This window comes from Callithrix jacchus, chromosome 13, assembly GCF_049354715.1.
Source record: "Callithrix jacchus isolate 240 chromosome 13, calJac240_pri, whole genome shotgun sequence".
NCBI lineage: Eukaryota > Metazoa > Chordata > Mammalia > Primates > Cebidae > Callithrix > Callithrix jacchus.
Genome location: NC_133514.1, coordinates 64,782,990 through 64,806,981, shown reverse-complemented (window position 1 = coordinate 64,806,981; position 23,992 = coordinate 64,782,990). Strand labels below are relative to the sequence as shown.

The 23,992-nt window shown below is 34.7% G+C and overlaps 1 protein-coding gene across 1 annotated transcript in view; it reads right to left on the bottom strand.

Annotated features, from left to right (window-relative positions):
* The window catches only part of MIB1 (MIB E3 ubiquitin protein ligase 1), a 140,449-nt gene that overhangs the window by 61,961 nt on the left and 54,496 nt on the right, over window positions 1-23,992 (bottom strand). Inside the window, exons 7-10 of the mRNA XM_035270722.3 lie at window positions 20,560-20,743; window positions 13,482-13,626; window positions 11,641-11,774; window positions 7,494-7,601 (exon numbers count right to left, since the gene is read on the bottom strand). Of these exons, the coding sequence (XP_035126613.1) occupies window positions 7,494-7,601; window positions 11,641-11,774; window positions 13,482-13,626; window positions 20,560-20,743 (571 nt within the window). The remainder of the gene's footprint in view (window positions 1-7,493; window positions 7,602-11,640; window positions 11,775-13,481; window positions 13,627-20,559; window positions 20,744-23,992) is intronic.

Sequence of the window (23,992 nt, the reverse complement as noted above, 5' to 3'; positions counted from 1 at the left end):
GTGTTGAATAAATAACCATTAAGATTTTTTAATATTTTTATTGCAGCAAAACATACATAAAATTTACCATCTTAACCATTTTTAATGTACAATTCAGTGATATTAAGTACATTCATATCATTGTACAACCATCACCACCATCCATCTCCAGAACACTTTTCATCTTGCAAAAAGTGAAACTCTATACCCATTAAAAACTGAAAAAACCGAAACTCTATACCCTATTCCTCCTACCCTAGTCTCTGGAAACCACCATACATTCTACTTTCTGTCCCCATGATTTTGACTACTATCTATACTTCTTAGTGGAACCATACAGTATTGCCTTTTGTAATTGGCTCACTTCACTTAGAATACTGGCCTCAAGGATCATCCACATCTTAATAGTGTCAGAATTTCCTTTCTTTTTAAATTTAATGATAAACCATTATAAGCACATACCACATTTTGCTCATCCATTCTTCTGTCAATGGATACTTGGGCTGCTTTCATGCTTTAGCTATTACGAATGCTGCTGCTATGAACACAGGTGAACAAATATCTCCTCAAGACTTCCTTTCCAGTCTTCGGGATATATACTCAAAAGCAGAACTGCTGGATCATATTGTAATTCAATTTTTAATCTTTTGTGAAACTATCATATTCTTTTCATTTTATATTCCTATGAACAGTGCAAAGAGTTCTAATTTCTCCACATCCTCCTGACATATTTTTTCTAGTTTTTTGATAACAGTCACCCTAATGGCTGTAAGGCAGTATCTCACCATGGTTTTGGTTTGTATTCCCCTAATAATTAGTGATGTTAAACATCTTTTCATGTGCTTACTTATCAATCATATATATTCTTTGCAGAAATGTCTATTCAACTAATTCAAATCAACTGGAGTTTTTTAGGTTTTCTTGAGGTTGAGTTTTAAGAGTTCTATATGTATTTGAGATTTTAATCTCTAATCAGATATATCATTTCAAAATTCTTCCATTTCATAGGCTGCCTTTTCTCTCTGCTGACAGATGTCCTTTGATACACGTAAGTTTTTAATTTTCATGAAGTCTAATTTGTCTGTTTTTCTTTTGTTGCCTATACTTTTGGTGTCATATCCAAGAAATCACTGCCACATAGAATGCTGTGAGGTTTTTGCCCTCTTTTTCTTCAAAAAAAGGTTTACAGTTTTATATCTTACCTTTAATTCTCAGGCATTTTGAATTAATTTTTGCATATAATGTTAGGTAAGGTTCCTACTTCATTCTTTTAATGTGAATATCCAAGTTGCCCAAGCATCATTGTTTAAAAGATTGCTCTTCTCCTATTAAATTGTCTTGGACCCAAAAAGATCAACTGACCTTAAATGCAAAGGTTTATTTCTGAATTCTCAATTCTCTTCTATTGGTCTTTATTTCTACCTTTATGTGAGCAATACACTGCCTTGATTACTGCTGCCTTGTGGTAAGTCTTAAAAGTAGGAAGTGTGAGTCCTCCAACTTTTGTTCTTTCTCAAGACTGCTTTGGCTGTTTGGGGCTCTCTTGAGATTCCACATGAATTTTTGGATAGATTTTTCTATTTCTGCAAGAAACACCTTTAGAATTTTGACAGAATTTCACTGAAAATGTAGATCTCTCTGGGTGGTACTGACATCTTAACAATACTAAATTTTCTAATCCATGAATATGGGAAGTAGTTCCAGCTGTTTGTCTTAATTTCTTTCAGCAATATTTTATAGTTTTCAATGTATAAGTCTTATCTCCTTGCTTAAGTTCATGCCTAAGTATTTTGTTCTTTTTGATGCTATTGTAAATGGTATTGTTTTCTCAATTTCCTGAAAGGAAAGATTGACTGTTAACAGACTGTTCAATTAACAGGCTGTACATCTGTGTTTTAACTCTGCATTCTGCTAAACTGCTACATTTGTTCTAAGGTTTTTTGTGTGAAATCTTTTCCACATATAAGATCACTGTAAACAGAGATAACTTTTATTTCCTTTCCAATTTGGATGTCTTTTCTTTTTCTTGCCTAACTGTTCTGGTCAACACTTCCAATTTTGTTGAATAGAAGTGATAAAAGCAGGTATCCTTGCCCTGTTCTTAGAAGAAAGTTTTCAGTCTTTCACCATTGAGTATGATATTCACTGTGGGTTTTTCATATATGGCTTTTATACATTGAGGTAGTTCCCTACTATTCCAAGTTTATTGAGTATTTTTATCATGAAAGGGTGTTAAGTTATGTCAAATGCTTTTTCTGATCATTGGAATGATCATGTAGCTTTTCCCCATTATTTTGTTAATGTGGTGTATTACATTTATTCATCTTCCTATGTTGAGCCATCTTTAACATTCCAAGCATAAATCCCACTTGATCATGGTATATGATCCCTTTATCATGCTGCTGAATGTGGTTTACTAATATAAGGATTTTTGCACCAGTGTTTATATGGGATATTGGTCTGTAGTTTTCTTGCAGTGTCTTTGTCTGGCTTGTACTGGTTTTGCCGGCTTTATAGAATGCGTTAGGAAGTCTTCTCTCCTCTCTAATTTGTTGGAAAAGTTTGAGAAAGAATGCTATTAGTTCTTTTTTAGATGTTTGGCAGAAATCCCCACTGAAACCATAAGGTCCAGGGCTTTTCTTTGTTAGGAAAATTTTAACTACTGATTCAATCTCCTTACCAGCTACAGGTTTATTCAGGTTTCCTATTTCTTCATGATTCTGTTTTGGCAGGTTTTGTGTTCTAGAAATTCAGCCATTTCATCCAGATTATCCAATTTGTTGGCATATTATTTGTAATACTCTCTTATAATCCTTTTTATTTGTGTAGAATTAGTAGTAATGTACCCACTTTCATTTCTGATTTTGGTAATTTGAGTTTTTCTTAGTCCATCTACCCAAAAAATTAGGGTTATCTGACAAAGTCTAGTATTGTTCCCTACTATTAATCTCTATTTGAAGCAGTTTATTAAACTTATATGATGAAACTACCCTAAATGTCCTTTTAATTTAAGCATATTTTTGTACTGTGTTTGAAAACTCATAGTAAAGATACATTTTAAAAAACTTATCTCCCATTCAAATCTCCGTATCTTTACTATTATACTTCATCAGTGGGGTGAAAAAATATAGAGTCCATGGCAGATCGAAAATTAACTCAACTATATCAACATGCCTAAGATATCATAGTCCTTGATGTCTTTACCTATACATTAAGGAGGAAATAGAATGTAATCCTACTGGACTCAGTAGGTCAATATATGGAGAGAACCAACTTTCCAAAATAGCTCTTTGAGGTTTCCCTAAGAAAAAGAAATAGATAACAAAATGTAATCTTATCACATGTTCCAAAGGTATGCTATGTGACAAATAATTGTTTGATAACAGCTTAAATCAACCAAAAACTCTGCAATAGTCATCTATACCATGGGGCAGCAACTTTTCTGTGAATGGCCAGAAAGTAAATATTTTACTTTTTACTGCCATATGGTCTCTTATCAAAACTACACAGGTACTTTGCTCTGTCATACTATAGGAGCCACAGACAGGGCTGTGCTGTGTTTCAACACTACTTTACAATACAGATGGAGGGCGGCATTTGACCTGTGAGCTGTAGTTTGCAGACCCTGATCTATACTCTCTTGAACCTACTTCCTAACGCAGATGGAAAAAATGACAGGTTACCAAATGAGATAACTAGACAACAAAATACATTATTTCCTTTATTCTTCTGCTAACTCCAAAACTTTTAATAAAATTCAATTTTAAAAAATTATTACCATTTTTAGGTGTGATAAAGGTGATAAACTTTTTTAAATAACCCTTATGTTTTAGGATACATATTAAATATTTACTGATGAAATAATATGGTATCTATCTAGATCTGCTTCAAAATAATTCAGTAGGGGGAATGGAAGGAAAGGTGTACAGATAAAACTTGCAATGACTATTAATTGAAGTGGGGTGATGGGTACATAAGATTCATTATACTAGTCTCCCTACTTTTTTATATGTTTAATATTTCTAATGATAAAAATAAAAAACATATCATTTTATAAACAAGCTGGCAAATTACGAATGACAAATCTAAGTACATTTGCAAAATTAACTACTTTCTCCACTTCAGCACTACTGACATTTAAAGCGAGATCACTGTTGTGAGCGCTGTCCTGAGCACTGCAGGACATTCAATAGCATCTTTGGCTTCTATCCTCTAGACGTTGGTTGTACCTCCTCCACCCACCCACCTGTAACAATTAAAAATGCCTCCGGACAGTTCCAAACGTCCCTTGTGGAACCTGAATGCCCTCAGCTAAGAATCAATATATTAAACAAACTACATAGCTGTTTAATAGGCAACATTAATTCTTATATCCTAAAAAATGAGACGTTGATGAACTTTTGTTTTAGTCTTGGGCTGTAGTCTTGTTTGAAATAGGGTCTCACTCCTGTTACCCAGGCTGGAGTGCAGTGATGTGATTTCAGCTCACCGCAGCCTGGGCTTCCTGGGCTCAGGTGATTCTCCTACCTCAGCCTCCCAAGTAGATGAGACTATAGCTGTGCACCAGCACACATGACTAATATTTTGTATTTTTAGTAGAGAAGGGGTTTTGCCATGTTGCCCAGGTTGGTCCTGAACTCCTAGGACCAAGCAATTCACCCACCTCAGACTCCCCAAAGTGCTTGGATTACAGGCATGAACCACTGTACCCAGCCAACATTTATATTTTAACTCAATTTTTAAATGTAGTTTTTCCTTAACCAATTGGGAAACTGTTATTAATTTAACCTGATGTAAATAACCCTTTTCACACATCTACAAATTGCATCTGCTTAGAATGAATTTTAAAATAAAAAATGCATAAAATGGAAATCCAAATGAGGAATATGGTAGAAGTCCCATGTATCTCACTGTTCTAGTTAACAGTTTGCAAACTTAAAAATACATTATTTATAAATATCTAAACTACTGAGATTCACTTCAACTCCCATCTTACCATGTCTTAACCAACCATTTGTTTTGTATTTTAGTACAGTTAAGAAAAAAAAATGCTGGGTACAGTGGCTTACACTTTTAATTCCAACACTTTGGGAGGACAAGGCAGGAGGATCATTTGAGTCCAGGAGTTCAAGACCAAACTGGGCAACATAGTGTGTCTTGTCTTTACAAAAAAAATTTTAAAAATTAGCCAAGCACAGTGGCACACATCTGTAGCCCTAGCTACATGGGAGGCTGAAGTGGGAGAATTGTTTGAGCCTGGGACGGCAAGGCTGCAGTGAGACAAGATCATGCCACTGCACTCAAGTCAGGGCAAGAGAGCAAGACCTTGTATCAAAAAAAAAAAAAGAAGAAGAAAATCTGGTCAGGCATGGTGGCTCATGCCAGTAATCCCAACATGTTGGGAGGCTGAGGTGGGTGAATCACTCGAGGTCAAGAGTTCAAGATCAGCCTGGCCAACCTGGTGAAACCCGTTCTACTAAAAATACAAAAATCAGCCAGGCATGATGGCACACACCTGTCATCTCAGCCACCTGGCGGGGGCTGAGATACAAGAATCACTTGAACTAGGGAGGTGGAGGTTGCAGTGAGCCAAGAACATGCCACTGCATTCCAGCCTGGGAGACAGAGGGAGACTCTGTCTCAAAAAAAAAAAGGAAAGAAAGAAAATCTACTCTTGAAAAACAGTGCCTATTTCATTCCTAATTCCATAGCTGCAAATCTCTTCTGTAAAACCTCTCATGTGAACAAAAATCTCTAAAACACAAATATATGAATAATCCTATGCTGCCAAGTTGGTGATTAAATTCTGAATCAGGAAGCAGACTTAAAAAACAACTTAGGCAAAAAGAAATATGGATTTCCAGCTTCTTGCCTTATTAGCTATATAATCAGAAAGGCTTTAGTTTTTCAGTAGTTGTTGTTCCTGAAGTTTCTGGAGTTATTAAATTAAAAATCAGATATTCAACTCAAGAAATGTCACACCATTCTACCAAATAAAACTAAAATAACAACAAAATTAAGTAATTACCTTCTATTTACAAAACACTAAAATCAACTTAAATCTTTCATTACCAAAAAGAACTTATAACATACACTGGGTTCCTAAATTCACTAACTAAAAATTACTAGTGCAAAAGTAAAATCAAATTATATAATCTCATTCATAAAGACATCATAGTAATAAATCTATTGTATAGTTCATAGATATCTAATATGCTAATTTAAAATTCATGTTCTTGGGCATGGTGGCTCATACATGTAATCTCAGCACTTTAGGAGGCTGAGGCAGGCACATTACTTGAGGTCAGGAGTTCAAGACCACCCTGGCCAACATGGCAAAACCCTGTCTCTACTAAAAATACAAAAATTACCCAGGTATGGTAACAGGCATATGTAAGCCCAGCTACTGGGGAGGCTGAGACATAAGAATCACTTGAACCCAGGGGACAGAGGTTGCAGTGAGCTGAGAATGCACCACTGAACTCCTGCCTAGGCAACAGAGTGAGACTCTGCCTCATAAATAAATAAATAAATAAATTTCAAGTTATTTCTAGATAACAGAAAATTCCAACATCACAGATGACTTATTTACCCTTAAAAACCACAGGCTCTTTAGTAGCTGTCCAACAATTCAAAATATACACAATTAGGAAAAAAGGTAAAAAATAACATAAGACTAGAAAAGGCTTCTCTGCAAATATGCATCTTTTTAAATTTTTTAATTAGTAAAAACAGGCTGATCCACCAATTTAGCCCTCAGCAATTCAAGTCCTCATTAAGCTCTCACAGATGAGAGTGTTTTTTAGACAAAATTGCAACATTCTGCCTAATTTAAATTTGCTAGAATTTGATTTATTCTAAACAAACTTGCACTGTACTAAAATAAGTGTGATTCAAATACATTTTAGTAATGAGTAGTTAAGTAACACAAAGCAAGCCATCCTTCACACTGGAGGTATAGAGAGATCCTCAATTGAGACTCCAGTGATAGTAACAAGTGTTTCTCTTGTATGAGAATATATTCTAAATCAAATGAAGCATATATACACACATATAGTGATAAACATGCATTATGAATTCTTCAAATATCCATATTAAGGTCAAGAAACAATAAAACGTAAAAAACCCTAATTCATTTATGACAAAACAACAACAAAAAAAGTTTCCAAGTGTCACCGAGATCAGGAAAGATTCTGACCCAGTGGATTTATGTTCCTCTTCCTTAAAGTTCCCTAGGATGAGTCTTGTATGAACCCATCTTGGCTCCCTAAAACATGATGGTTACACCACAGTAGCATAAAACTCAACTCCTATCTTTACCTAGGACTATGCTTAAAATAGAAAGGGATCACAGAAAGACAAGAAATGTTTCAAGTTGTCAGATTTTTATTTTCAATCAGAAAAGCCTTGGTTGGAAATAAAATTTCAAAAATAAAAACAATCCATCTCATGATATAGAAGTATTATTTCTAGGAAATTAATTTTTACTTAAAATATCTTTCAAGTTTACTTACCTCTGCTTCAACATCCACATTTTGCTTCAAAAGTAACTTCAAAATGTCAACATGTCCATTCTGACTAGCAGCTTGCATAGCTGTGTGGCCAGCACATTGCCCATTTACCTAAATTTTTTTAAAAAAGAATGAAAGAATGAATGTCACAAATCAGAAACAGGCAATATATACATATAGTGTAAGTTTAAATCTAGTATACTGTGTGATTACATGAAAATAATTTAGGTTGGTGTTCCATATATCATAGTTCAGATAACTATAGTCTTCTTAATTTAGAGAAGGGAGGCAAGCACTGTTTTAAAAATCAAAAGTTCCATTGTCCAAAGAGTTACAAAAGAACTGTTAGGTAATCTGCAAAGTTGAAAGAAGTAAGGGAAAGAAGAAGGGAGGAATGAATGGTAGTAAAGTTAGTTTTGTATATATACTCCTTTTTAGATTAATCTCTGAGTCCATGGTTTAATGAAGAAGCACTGCAGTGAAAACTTTTAGAAAAGATATTAGCTTTTAGAAAAGATATTAGCCGCTAGGGATAAATCAATTCAACTCAACAAAAATACCAAACATCAACTTGCAGGCAAACTGCAAGGATAATAAATAAGGATACATAAATAAGTTAGCAAGGTAGGTATATACAACTATTATAAAGCATTAATTTCCAACCCTTCCTTCACTTCAGATGTTGTGTACATGTGTAACTAACCCACGGACATACCCAAGGCCAAGTACAATTCTTTAATATCTACCCGTTTCACTCCCATCCACAAAACCATTAAAGATGCTTAAAGAAGGTAGCCTGGCCACATGTTTCTATACTATCTTTCCTGAAACCACACTAAAATGACAATAAAATAATTTAAAACGTAAAAATCCATAAAGACAAAGGGAAAACATTAGAAAACAATAAAAAGTAACACATTTGTGAAAGAGAGAAAACAGATGGAAAAACGTTTTCTGACTTTAAAGAAAGAGGAAGCGGGTCAGCCTTGTGGCTCACACCTGTAATCCCAGCACTTTGGGAGGCCAAGGCAGGCAGATACTGAAGTCAGGAGTTGGAGACTATCCTGGCCAACATGGTGAAACTTCGTTTCTACTAAAAATACAAAAGTTAGCCAGGCATGTGGCAGGTGCCTATAATCCCAGCTACTCAGGAGGCTGAGGCAGGAGAATCATTTGAACTCAGGAGGTAGAGGTTGCAGTGAGCTGAGATGGTGCCACTGCACTCCAGCCTGAGTGACAGAGTGAGACTCCATCTTAAAAAAAGAAAAAGAAAAAAATTTTTATAAAGACCTATCATTAGTATGCTCAGTAAAGAAAAAGATAACATTGTATCCTCTTTAAACAACATGATACTATTTTAAAAAATGTGAAAAGAGCAACCAAAAAATGCTTGAAATTCAAAACTGATAGAATAATAAAAACCTTGGGAAAAGGGTGGTAAAATTAAGTTAAAGAACCTCCCAGAAAGTGGGTGGGGGAAAGAAAAAAAAAAAAAAAAAACAGGAAAAAAAATAAATAAATAAAATGCAAGAAATACTCCAAGAATAATCAATAAAATAATTATAGAAAATTTGCAGATACGAAAGACATGATTTCCAGTTTTAAAAAGTCAAACACCTAAAGCAGTGGATGAAAACAGATCCATATCAAGGTGCATTTTTGTGCAAGTTCTTAATGCTGACCCAAACAAAATATTGTAATAATTACAATAGTGAGAGAAAAAACAGCGAACACGTAAGATCAGGAATCAGAATGGCTTACATCTTCTCAACAGTAATTCTGGAATTATTCTAAAGCAAAATGATTTCTAACCTAGAATTCTATTCCGATCTAAAACTTGTGAGGTTTTTTTTTTAAAAAAATCAGATATGAAAGGTCTATTTCCCACACATCCTTTCTCACAAGGTACTAAAAGCCTTACTTCACCAAAAAGAGAAAATGTAGAAACAAAAAGACAGGAGATACAGAAAACAAGAAACGCATCACAGGAGAAAAGAGAAGGGAACCCTCAGGATGATGGGTGAGAAGACACTCCAAGAGGGCATCCAGGGCAGAGGACACCCTGTTCAGATGGAGAGTATCAGAAAGCATAAGAAAAATGTTTCCCAGGAGATGAAAAGGAATACATTTCATCTGATGTACCTGAATGTCTCGAGCAATTGAAGTATGTTACAGTTAAAGAGGAATCTGGGAAGAAATTAAGAATATAGATTACTAACAAATGAAAAAATATAAAAATTATGTGTAAGGTAAAGAGAGACTGGGAAAGACAAGTAACTTTTAAGAATGAAGAAAATATTCTACACCTTCATAGAGATGTGGACTATGTGAGTGGTATGCATTTATTGAAACTGGCTGATCCACATACTTCACTGTATGAAAATTAGACTTCAATTTTTAAAAAATGACAATTATGAATTCTAACTAAAACAAAAAGTTAGGTAGGAAAACATAATCTAATGTACTCTAAGGTGTATCTCTGCCACAGCATAATAGCCACAGAGTAGCTATGAATGTCATTTATATAACAAGCACAACTTATTCTAATCCAAACGAAATTACAGTATAATATAACTACACGATGAAGCTAGAAAGAGTTTGTGTGTGTCCAGTGGGGATGGGATAGAAGTGGTGAAATAAAGCTAAATCCTCACCTTCCACAGTGAGGTATCAAAAGATCCAGGAAAGGAAAAGATAAAGGAAAGGAAGAAAGAAAATTTAGACATTACAACAGAGGTATATTGGTATGTTACTGAAAAATGTAGAGGTAAATATGAAGGCTATCAGCAAGCTAAGGATAGTTGCCTCTGAAGAACAGGAAAGCGTGTGAGAAAGAGGGGATATTGTTTTTCATAAAAATCTTAAAGAACTATATTTCCCTTTTTTAGTATTGTGGCACTCTTAAAAAATAACTTTAAAATAAATAAGTAAATTAAGAAAAAAATTAAGTATAGTAAAATCTAAATCTGCTTGACTAGAATACAATGGACATATGACTATCTTTCAAACACAGAAAACACTTGGTACTTCAACAGTTGAAACATTACGTTTTATGTTGCTCACAACCAATCAATGAATTGCTGTGCTGTACTGCTGCAATTGATCTCTCTATAATAAAGCTAACATGTTGAGCTTATAGAAGTAAGACATTAATACTTTACAATTATAAATCTGATATTCAAACTATCTAGCATACTTAAAAACAAAGAAAGAAAGGTATGGCAACAAAAACTCTTACAACACAGTGAGAATGATTCAAATTGCCGCTCCAACTACAATCTCTTGGCCAGCACTGAACATAATATTGGTGCCAGCAAGGTTTCAATGCCAAAGTCAAAGCACAATGACTAGAATCAAAACTGCCCACTTAAAAGATGGCTTGTATGAATGGCAAAAACAAAACATAACCTAGGAAGAGTTATAAAATACATGGCCTTTAATTCATCTGCTTATAAATTGTGAAAGTCAACTATCATTGGGGTGGAGAGGAGTTACATTAAATGTTTTGAAAAGAGGGATTGAAAGGCCAGTCATGGTGGCTCATGCCTGTAATCCCAGCACTTTGGGAGGCCAAGGTTGGCAGATCACCTGAGGACCTGAGGTCAGGAGTTTGAGACCAGCCTGGCCAACATGGTAGAACCCCATCTCTACTAAAAATACAAAACAAAAAAAAAAAGAAAGAAAGAAAAGAGGGATTGAAAATTGCTTATATACACACCTGCTATATACTCACAAAAATTAAAAAGAAAAAGAAAATTGCTTATATACACACCTGCTATATACTCACAAAAATTAAACATAAAAAGAAAATTGGTTATAAAACTTAGTAAAATGTACTTAGATGTCATAAAATGAGTTTACATGAGGGAAAAAAAATCGCCGAAATTCCCAAAAAGACACTAGTCATTTAAAAACCAAAGTTTAAGTTGTGTCATCATAAAAAAGGTCATAATGTTAAATACAAAAACGTCAATGTTTTTTAGAAATGCACACTGAAGAATGTCTGATGTCTGCTTTAAAATACCTCACAAAAACAAGAAAGAAGAAATTAATGAAGCTTGTGTAGAAAAATCTTAGTAATTGTTGAAGATAAGGTTCATTATACTATTCTACTTTTTGTATGCTTCAAAATAATTTTTAAAATGCTCACATCCACATCTGGTCTTTTAAGCAAATCTTCCACTTTAGCAACATCTCCATTGGCAGCAGCCTTAACTAATTCTTCATTGAGGTCACCAGATTCTTGGGTTTCAAATAATTTCTTCAAGAGTTGTGAGAGTCTTTCTGTAAAGCATCAAATAAAGCTGCTAATATAGGAGGATCTCAAACCTTAACTACTAAGAAACAATATTTCTGCAATCTTTTCCTATTTTATTATTTCCATCATTAATGTTATTTTTCTGCTAGCTATAGATAACTATCCATGCAAGTTATAATCACTACTATATCAAGCTGCACTAAATGCAAGCCCTTAAGTATTCCAAGTTTTCTCCAATTCATGTATATCAAACTATAATTTTAGAAAAGGTGGTGCATTCTTTCTTCCCATGTACCCCAGAACTTAAAGTACAATTAAAAATAATAATAAAAAGAAAATGTAGTGTATTATATACTAATAATAATTCAAGATTTAGAAGTCATAGTAACAAAAAACAAAAAAAAAACCTACTTATTAGAATAAACACTTACTATGGGAGTACCACAATGATACAAACTTCCTTTCGGGTTTTAAGCACACTACAGTGACTCTCAGAGCTCAATACTACAGACTTAAAATAATTCAACAGATCAATGGGTATGATCAAAAGCAACAATATCTGCAATATCTGGGGATATATTTTAGGGACAAACCAATTTTCTTTAGGTTGAAACTGGACATTTAAGTGCTAATAACTTTCAATAAATGCCAATTGATTGGTTTTGACAAAAACAACAATGAACCAGGGATGAATATACTTAGACCCTTTCATAAGATATTTTTTTCTAAATAGTATCAATCAATACAGAAGCTACAAAGATCTACTCCTTAATTCTTGGGGTACTTATTATAAAGCAGAGAAATTATGAAATAGGGCAAGGGACAAATGACCAATTGGACCAAGTCCATGTAATTTGAGAGTAGGCTATTAACTGTCCTTCACTCTTTTACTTTGTAGGTAGTCAACCTACTATGATGTCATTTAACCTCAAGGTAAAAATAAACACTGGATTTAAATTTTAAGCATACTAGCAAATTACAGAAGGAAAGAATTTTTAAAAAGGCAAAGGAAGCAGAAAGCAGGACAAAAAGAAAATTGGAAGTCACCTAATGATTTCCTTTTGTTTCTTACTATTTATAGTTATAGTTCTATCTCCTCTTCTGGATGACAACATCTACATACAGTAACTTGTAGTATGTTATAAAATGAACTGAGTCTGTATATATAAAGCTGGAGCACAGGAAAGAAATACTACATGAATGAGTCTACTCAAGCATCCAGCATATTCACATTTTAACATGGTTTTCTACTCACTGTAGCATGTACAATAACCCATTAAATGGTAAGAGAAAAAAATAACTGATATGTAAAAATATACCAGGAAGAAAGCCATCTGCTAGCAATAATGTTGGAAATACAGGAAAAATAAAGCAGTCTGAGAAAATGATGGTTCTTTGGCAGAAAACAAAAGTTCTGACTAAAAAGTAGAATCCTGAATTTTAGGAATCCAGAATTTGATGTGGAGAATCCCCTGATATACCCAAGAAAAAGCACACATTTTATGGAACTTCTCCAGGGAATATATCAGCCAGAATAAGGGCTGTTCAACACATTAAAAAAACAAAAAATTTTTAGTGAAAGTTTCAAAGATGGTCAACATTCAGATAAGGCTGTGTAATGTGGGACAAAGCCAAGCACATGTACAAGATTATCTGTATATCAGAACTGGGGAATTAGCAAAGATTTTAATGTAAATCATATTACTTTTACAGAAACACAATATAAAACATACCACCAGATGCATTGCTAATGGCTGATCCTGCAGATGCCACCTTGGAAACTGCTGCTGGATTGTATGTCCAAGATGTTCCACAAACTTCCACCTTTAAATCACTGTCAGAATAAATCTGTTGTACTCGGCCAACTTTACCTAAAGTCTTGCAGGAAAAAATAGATTCATGTTTTCAAGTCTAAAGTATATATCATAAAATCAATCATATAGTTTTTATATGCTTAAAATAATTTTACTCATTACTAATGAAAAAACTTTCAAAGGATAACCATACTGAAATGGGTTATTTGCATAATTCTAAATGTTAAAGAATATCATTTAAAATAATGAAACTACTTCCACAAGAAATATAAGAGACAAGTGATGATAAAGTCTTGGGTTATTTGAATAATTATAAATGTTAAAGAATATATTTTAAAATAATAAAACTACTTCCACAAGAATATAAAAGAGATAAATCATGATAAAATCTATCTTATTTATATGAGTTCATAAAAATCTATTTTGATATTCAATCCTTCCTTTTTAACCCCATAAGGTTTATTTTGAGAACTTGCAACTCAAGTGTCTAAAATCTATCATCAATATAGCCTAAAAAAAGAAAATCTGATTTCTATTAAAAAAAAATGAATTTGGTTAAGAAGGGCTCAAGCTTACATCTATGTTTAAACTCTTTTTGGAATCACCTGATTTCTGCCAGTTCCTTCCCTTCCTCATATTCTTAAACCTGTTCATTTTCCCAAAATTTTTTTCCTTAGCTTTTTACTCTTCTTCGTTGAAAAATCAACCCACTTTGACAGCTATAACCTTTTTTTTGAAAACACAAAAATTACTCCTTACTCTCACATACACATACCAATTCTAATTTTTTAACTGCCTATTAGACATTTTCACTTGGAATTTTCCATTACCATCTCAAACTCTGGGAGGCTACATTCTTTTTTTTTCCCCTCAACTTTTCACTATGGAAAACTTCCAAGAGATACAAAAGTAGACAACAGCATACTGAATCCTCATGCACCCATCAACCATTCGTAACAATTATCAGTTCATGGCTAATCTTGTTTCTTTATTCCTCTACCCATTCTCCCCTCCAGTATTATTTCGGTATGTACCTCCAAACAATAAGAACCTTTTTTAATAACATCTACAGTGCTATTTATTATCAATTCACCCAAATTTACAATAGTTACATATGACCAAATTCCAGTGTTCACACTTCCAACTACCTCATAAATTATCATTTTTAAATTAGTTTAAATCAAGATCCACATAAAGTCCATAAATAAATTTATTTCATTTCAAATTATTTGTTGAAAAAACACTTCCTTTATCTTACAAACTTTCTTACAATGTGAATTTTACTAATTGGTGTAGTTTAATAACTCATCAGCCCTCTGAACACAGTCACCAAGAACCCCTTCAAGTTGGCTGCTAGGTCCTTTTACATGGCCCTAGAAACCACTGATAGCTTCCTTGCTACCTAGTATTAGGCTCATTTTGTTCATCTCTTGTCAAAGAGCTACAATTAGCCATTTCTTCAAAAAGCTTTTGCTCTTTACTGAGAGAAATGCTGCTTGAAAACCATAACCTGGGGACTAAGTTTGATTATTACTAAAATAGTCACTATGGAGGCATTTTCAGGAATAGAGCTAGGAAATAGGCGTTTTTGGTTTGGGCATTTTTTCTTTCATTTTAATTTTAAGTTCCAGGATACATGTGCAGAATGCGCAGGTTTGTTACCTAGGTGTACATGTGCCTAGGTATACATGTTACCTAGGTATACATGGTGGTTTGCTGCAACACTACTATATGCAATAAGATTTCTGAAAAGCGTCGTCAAGATTTAGGCCCAGCGTGCATTATATTAGGTATCTGTCCTAATGCTCTCCCTCCCCTTCCCCCCATCCCCTGATAGGCCCCTGTATGTTGTTCCACTCCCTGTGTCCATGTGTTCTCATTGCTCAACTCCCACTTATGAGTGAGAACATGTGGTGTTTGGTTCTCTGTTCCTGTGTTAGTTTGCTGATGATGATGGCCTCCAGCTTCATCTACGTCCCTGCAAAGGACATGATCTCATTGTTTTTTATGGCTGGGAGAAAAATTTTGCAATCTACCCATCCCACAAAGGTCTAATATCCAAAATATTCAAGGAAGTTAAACAAATTTACAAAAGAAAAAACAAATAACCCGATCAAAAAGTGGGCAAAGGATATGAACATACAGTTCTCAAAAGAAGACATTTGTTTTGTTTTTAAAGAAGCATAAATCATGAATTCAAACACTCTTTTCATTCAAATTCAAGACTATGGGGTCTTTACCTCCTCTATATTATATGTGCATGTCTTTTTACCACTCTGGTAATTCTGATTCTCAAAGTCAAAGGAGTAACAGAATTATCAGCCAAGTACTCATTTGTTTTTTGGTACATCTAACAATCTCAGAATAACAATATCAACACTACTACATGCAATAAGATTTTTGAAAAGTGTTAAATATTTCATTTCCATGAATTCCTTGGGGGTCTATTCTTCCTATAAAGATATAAAGAAAAATTAACTGTGTTTAAAAAATCACTTGGAATGTTCTCTCTACATGGTCATGCTAACAGGAAACATATTTAGTTTCATTTGTTTCATTTCATTTTCCACTTTTAGGAGTTTCTTTTTAAAATTCAATTTTGTTTTATAATTATATTAAATATGTATGTGATTTCAAATCAAATCTATAAAACAAGACATATTCAAAGACATCTCCCTTCCTTCTTTGTCTCCTATATGCTGTTCCCTTTTTATATAGGTAGCCCTTATTTTTAACTTCATAGTTTATCATTGGATTGTCTTTTAATACAGTTTGTGTCATCCTAATAGTTACATTTACAGACACACATCCTTATTTCTTCACATATATATATATCCTCTTGGTTCCCTATTATGTGCAATACTGAAATTAGTCATTCATGTGTCCTTACCCTTACCCTCTCTCTTTCCTAATATTTTGATCTAAAATAATAGTATTGAGTCCCAGTTAATACAACTAAAAGGCAAAAAGCCTATTAAAATTTTCATGTGCCCGCTCAATTCCCATGCTAGTTTTTACAACTATACTTTACATTCTTAGAATATATAATTGTGGCTGGGTGCGGTGGCTCACGCCTGTAATCCCAGCACTTTGGGAGGCCAAGGTGGGCGGATCACAAGGTCAAGAGATCGAGACCATCTGGCCAACATGGTGAAACCTCGTCTCTCCTAAAAATACAAAAATTAGCTGGGCGTGGTGGCGTGCACCTGTAGTCCCAGCTACTCGGGAGGCTGAGGCAGGAGAATTGCTTGAACCTGGGAGGCAGAGGTTGCAGTGAGCCGAGATCCCGCCACTGCACTCCAGCCTAGCACCTGGCAATAGAGCAAGACTCTGTCTCTAAAAAAAAAAAAAAAAAAAGAATATATAATCATTATATACTCTACCCTTTCTTTCCTTTACAACATTCATTTAATCTTAGTTCAACAAATCAACACATGTTCCTTGATCACCAGTCCTTCATTTGATATCTCTCCAGTCATTCTGGTTATCTAAAACTCATTCTCTAGCAAATTACTCAGAAAGGACTTGTGGGAACAAAATTTCCTGAATTCTCAAAGATTTATAGCATAGTTATACTTGAAAGTCAGTTTGGTAACATAAACATAAAATCGTCAGCTTACATTCTTTCCTTGAGTATCTTAAATGCTATCTCACTGTTTCCTGGCAAGATGAGATTTTCTTCTTAACAACAAAATCATTTTCTTTCCTTTAGGACCAAAAACCTGCCTGGTCTTTTTTCCTGGATACTCCTGGATACTTTTTCTCTTCTTGAAGATCCAGTTATTTTACCAGAATATAGCCCAGCGTTTGTTATTCTGGGTCAGTTTTCCCAGGAAATTGGGAAAACTGCAATGTGCACCTTCAACATTTAGTTTCAAATTGTTTTCTTAATTCCAGGAAAATTTTTCTAAAATTACAAATTTTCAAATTTGTTTCATTTCTTTGAGTTTTGTTTTTCTTTTTACAAGGATACCTAGTGTGTGTGTGTGTGTGTGTGTGTGTGTGTGTGTGTGTGTATAGGATATTTCATTTTTATTGCTTTCTCTGCAATACTTTTCACCTTTTTTATTTTTAAAATTTTCCTATGGTTTCTATAAATGGCAGAAAAAGATTAACAAAAAATTTCCGGCTTTTTCACCTTCTATTTCTCTTAGGCATTATCTGTTGTATTTATTTGCTCTGTGTTCCATCCAGCTTAGTCTTTACTTCTAAAATGACTTTTTTTACTTCTTTTTAATTATTTCCTATTATAGCACCTCATTTCTAATTAGGATTTCATTCTCTTGTATTTTTTCATTTTCTTAATTTGTTTTAGCTCATTTTTGGCTTTTTGCATTTTTTTTTAAGAGTTAGTCTCACTACATTAGCCCAGGCTAAAGTGCAGTGGCTATTCACAGGGATGATCCCACTACTGATCAGCACAAGAGTTTTGACCTGCTCTGTTTCTGATTTGGGCCTGTTACCCACTCCATAGGCAACCTGGGGTTCACCCAGGAGGTTACCATAACCTTGCCAAACTTAGTGCAGACATCCACACTACCCAGAGCTCTCGGACTCAAGTGATCCTCCTGCCTCAGCCTCCTGAGTAGCGGGGACTACATGCACACACCACTGTGACAGTAGCCTTTTAGCTCATTTTAAATTATGAAAGTATAGTTTTCATCATTTTTCTGTGCATATCTTCCTGATATACTTCTACTTTTTTTTTTTTTTTTTTTTTTGGAAACAGGGTCTTGTTCTGTTGCCCAGGCTGGAGTACAGTGGCGTGATCCCTGCTCACTGCAGCCTCAACCTCCTGGGCTCAAGAGATCCTCTCACCTCAGTCTCTTGAGTAGCTGGGACTACAGGCACACATCACCACACCCAGCTAATTTTTGTATTTTTAATAGAGACAGGGTTTTACCATGTTGTTCAGGCTGGTCTCAACTACTCAGCTCCAGCAATCCACCTGCCTTGGCCTCCCAAAGTGCTGGTATTACAGACATGAGCCACCATGTATAGCCTGATATACTTTCATACTTTCATTATCTGTAGATAAGTTATTCTATTCCTTATTTCCTTTTTTCAACAATAACCATGTATAGAAATTTAACCACGATCTCTTCCAAATTTTATCTGGACCTTCTCCTTCCTTTGTCCCTACTGTCTCTGTCCTACTAAATTTTGTTCCTATTCCCAGCACTTTCTCATCAAAGTGAGGCTCTGCCTTGGAAGGGAGCTTTGGCTCGTTAGTTTTGAGTTTAAAGGCCCACACTAGTCCCATCCCTTCTGACTTTAGCATGGATTTATTTTCTCATCCCAAACTGGAGTCTTCAAGATCCCTCTCAGGTTCAGATGCTGCTAATACACTTGTCTACTACACTAGCCAATGAATACTGCTAGCTGTTTCGGAGCTTTCCTATTCTCAGGTCCATCAGATGCCTCATTAATTCTCTCTGCTCCCATACAGAGAGATGCAGACTCAATAGCTGTCAGTGGTTTATCTCTACTCATTCACATTTTAGGGTTCAACAGGTTACTCTGTCACTTAGCTTTGTTATAGATGTTTGTAGCTTTTTTGCTTATGCTAATCTAATTGTCTGTTTTTATCAAGTGGATCTGATAAGATACAAAATCTACAATACCACTACTGGAATCCCAGAATTTCCCTTTAGAATTATCTAGAAGTTTTATTTATACAGCAGTTTGAAATGGCAGAAAGGGTGCTTAGGCTTTGAAGTAAGACAGATCTGGGTTCCAAATTCCAGTTCAGAATCACACCTCTGATTTCCTCATCTTTAAAATAAGGATGCTACACCTTCACCTTCTTGTAATATTGCTAAGACAAACACAGTCTGTATTTGTGTATGCATGTATACATACACATGTGTTTATAGCAGCTACAAACTGTGAAATGTCTTTGAATAAAAGCATCATAACAACAGAGATTTTATTTTTCTATTTTGTTCACGATTGTTCACTGTTTTTTCCGTATTGTTCACCATTGTAGCCCAACCTAACAGGCACATTATATGTGCTAAAATACCTACTAAAGAAATTAGACAGCAAGGGTGGATGGACTAATAGAGGGTCAGGACAACAGGAAGGAGGGACTAGGCAGGATATGAGGGGGTGAGATAGGGGCAGGAGTTGGGGCTGGAAAGAAAGAGAAGGAGGTGCTGCCAGGAGAAGAGACTGGACAATTCAGTAGGGTGGGGGTGACAGGATACTAAGAGGGATGTGAGATGAAGTACATGGACAGGATGGAGGCACTGAATGGGACTGGAATGGAGAGACAGACAGGACAGGAGCCGAGAGTCTGGATGAGACAGGAGACGGGAGTAGGCAAGGTGGAGAACTATAGATGAGGACACAGCAAGGTGGAGGGGGAAGAGGGGAAGGGAAACAGAATGAGGCAGCATAGGGATGGCAGGGTGACAGAGTAGTACCAAAGGCGGGACAGAAGGACAGAAGCAAGGGATATAGGCAGGGAAAGGGAAGGATTGTTGAAGAGAAGGCAGAAGAAGCAAATCTGTTTGTTGTTGCTGAACATTTGATGAAAAAATGACTAAATAAAAAAATAAACTGTAGCTCTTTGGGAACAAATTCACTCTCTGAGAGCACACACATTTTTAAGCTGCTCTTTCATATTCAAGTTTTAAAGAGGCAGGCTCCCCATCAGGAAAGCTGCACTGGTCCAGCACTGCTAGAGACTAGATGGGCACAGATCTGTATCATTCTGGGGTTAAGTATCAGGACAACCACTGCCGACTTGTAACACATAACATTCTCCAATAACCACTCAATCAAAAAATATTAACTGTAACCTTTTCTGGACGTTCCCAATCTAATTTAACTGAGATAAGTCAGAAAACAAAAGGCACAAGTATGTCTAGCTGCCAAGGGAGAGTACAATTCTATTAAGTTTTAAGCCAATTTAATTTCTACATTAATTTACTTTCAAAATTGACTTATGCACAGTATAATTTCTAACCCAGAATTATTCTATAATACTTACTGGAAGCATAGCTTCAGCCCATTCTCCATGTCCTCTTTGTAGAAGTTTAATTCGTTCCAGGTCATAGCACACTTGTACAAGATCACCCACTTGAAACTGCGAGGTGCCTCCTTCTGCACCTTGAGCAGCATCCCCACTTCGGACGATATTTGCTTTAGTAAGAACAGCAGGATTGAAGGTCCACCTACAAGACCAAAGCTAAACCTCAAAATGGGTAGGTTTGCTTAATTTTAATTTCAATACAAAATATGTAAACACTGAAGATCAAAAGAGCAAGGCAATCCTTTGCAATTATGTCCTGAATGATTTCTTTCATTTTATATATATATACATATTTTTTTTTTTTGAGGCAGAGTCTCACTCTGTCACCCAGGCTAGAGTGCAGTGGCATGATCTCAGCTCACTGCAACCTCTGCCTCCCGGATTCAAGTGATTCTCCTGCTTCAGCCTCCCAAGTAACTGGGATTACAGGCACATACCACCACAACCAGCTAATTTTTGTATTTTTAGTAGAGACAGGATTTCACCATGCTAGTCCGCTGGTCTCAAACTCCTGAACTCAAGTGATCCACCTGCCTCAGCCTCCCAAAGAGCTGGAATTACAGGCATGCACCACTGCACCCAGTCTTTTTTTTATAATTTTAATATACAAATTTGGGAAAAGAGTCATCCATAATCTTACCACCTTAATACAAGTGTAAATATTTTGGTACACTTTTGTCTACATTTGTTCTCCCCTGCCTATTTTTCAAAACTTTTATAAAAGTAATACACAATCGTTAAAAATTCAAACATTTCAGACACATGTAAAAGTTCCATTTCACACAAACACACTAGATCACCACTCCCATCCCACAATAAACCACTATTAATATTCTACTCCGTGTCCTTGTAGACATTCTATCAATATGCTGAATGACATTCATAATATAATTGTTTTCCATAAATGGGAACATTACATATATGCATACATATACATATAAACACATACATATATAGACACATACATACATATATTCTGTGACATTTTTTCAGATAATGCATCTTGGAAGATTTATTTTTTAGTGTCACAGATATAGACCTATCTTGAATAGGTCTAAAAATACAGACCTAAATTGAACAGACCTTATTTCAATTTAACTGCTACAAAGTATTCCATCACTTGGATATACACTGATATACTCAACTATTCTACTGACTATCATTTAAAGTGCTTCCAAATTGTCACCAATATGTACAGTACATAAAGACCATCCCTGTTTATACATCTTTGAGGTCAGTATTTCAACAGAGATTCTTAAAAGAACTATCTGATCAAACTAAATGTTTGTTTACAATTCCAATAGAGCCAAACTGCTCTACAAAGAGTGTACCATTTCCCCACAACATTGCCAATTTCACAGATAAAAATAGTATCCAATTTTAACTTTCCATGCATAGATATTTACCATAATTGTAATCACTGTATCAAACTAATTTGGATGTTGATGTCTTTATATGGGCATTTTTCAGGTGCTATCATCTTCAAAAATCATTATTTTAATGACTACTTAATATTCCGTCAAATAGATATACTACAATTGAAAACAGAACACCTCCCCTAATTCCACACTGAACTCCAAGAGCAAAGGTTCCCTTATCAAATAAGTTTCTACAATATTGGCATATTATATCCTCTTCTCTTTAGTCCAAATGGTTATTAGCATATAAAAGACTCCGAGTGGTCACACCATATTAAAGCCTGTTCATAACTTTCTGTAACCACACAAGTAAGCTGTTCTTTCTAAAACAACCACAAAAAGTACCTCTGAACAATTAAGAATAAAAATCAGATACGCAAAGTTTTCTCTTAGCCTTATCAACAACAGTGCCTTTTATCTCACTCCTAATAATCAAAAATTTACTAGACTTATCATCCTGCCCAAATGGAGCAACCATGATCCAAGTGCTCCCTCTGCCAAGTGCTTTTCCTAGTGAAACCTAGTCTATCTTTTAAGCTTACTCCAAGTGTAATTATCTCTGCAGTTTTCTCTAATTTGCCCAGTAGCAATGACCACTCTTCTCTTGTCTTCTCAAAAAACTCTCAATACTTACCAATCATATTACTTTTAACACTTTATTAGTTGTTTCCCATTCTATCTATCCAAGCTAAAAAGGAAACCCCTTCAAAACAGAGATGATGTCTCGCCTTTGTGATCCTAATATTAATCCTAATACAAAATAATATCATAATCCTAATACTAATACTAAATTCTAATAGAGAATAAGTACTTAATAAGTTTTGTTGAATAAAAAGCAAAAAAATAAAGATTTTCTAGAACTCAACTATCATTACTGTTAACACTCTACTGCCCAAGAAAAAGAATTCTGAACAAGAAATAATTCTGCAAGTAATACTCCTAATTTGTGCTAACCCAACATTCCCAAACAAGAGAATATTTAACATAAAATGTCTTAGTATGTGCTAACACAACTTAAGTGTTAGAACTTAAGTTGTATCCTTAGGATTTTTATTTTTTGACTGATATATAACTGTACCTTTTTATTTATTTTACTTCTTCTCTTAATGACACCTTTAAGATGTATTTCGTGCACCATACAATCTACCACTTACAGTATATAATTCAGAGGTTCTTAGTATATTTACGGAGTCGTACAACCATAGCCACTATCTAGTTTCATTTTCATTATGTCATAAAGATACTCTGAAACTACTGGCAGTTACTCCTTTCCCCAGGCCCTAAATAACCAGTAATATAATTTCTGTTTCTATGAATTTGCTTATTCTGGACATTTTCTATAAATAAAATCATAAAATATGTAATCTTTTGTGACTGGCTTCTTTCACTTAGCATAATGTCTTCAGGATTCATCTATGTTGCAGTATGTGTCAGTACTTGATTCTTTTGTGATATGTATGAATATGTCACATTTTGTTTATCCATTTACCAGCTGATAGGCATTTGGGTTATTTCTACTTTCTGGCTCTTATGAATAATGCTTCCACAATATTCATATACAGGTTTTTATATTGACATATATTATTAAATTCTTTTGGGTACCCATCTAAGATTGGAACTACTGGGTCATATGATAACTCTGTTTAACATTTTGAGGAACTACCAAACTGTTTCTTAAAGCAACCCCATCATTGTTTCACAGTACTACCAGTAATATATGACAGGTCTAGTTTCTTTATATCCTCAACAAGACTAATTGTCTTTTTTATTCAAGTCATCTTAGTGTGTGAAGTGGTATGTCACTATGGTTTTGCTTTGTACTTCCCTAATAGTCAATAATGTCAAGCAGCTCTTCATGAATGTAATGAATGGAACCACATCCCCCTAGAATTCATATGTTGAATCCCTAACCCCCAATGTAACTGTATTTACAGATAAGACCTTTACAGAGGTAATTAAGGTCAATCAAATTG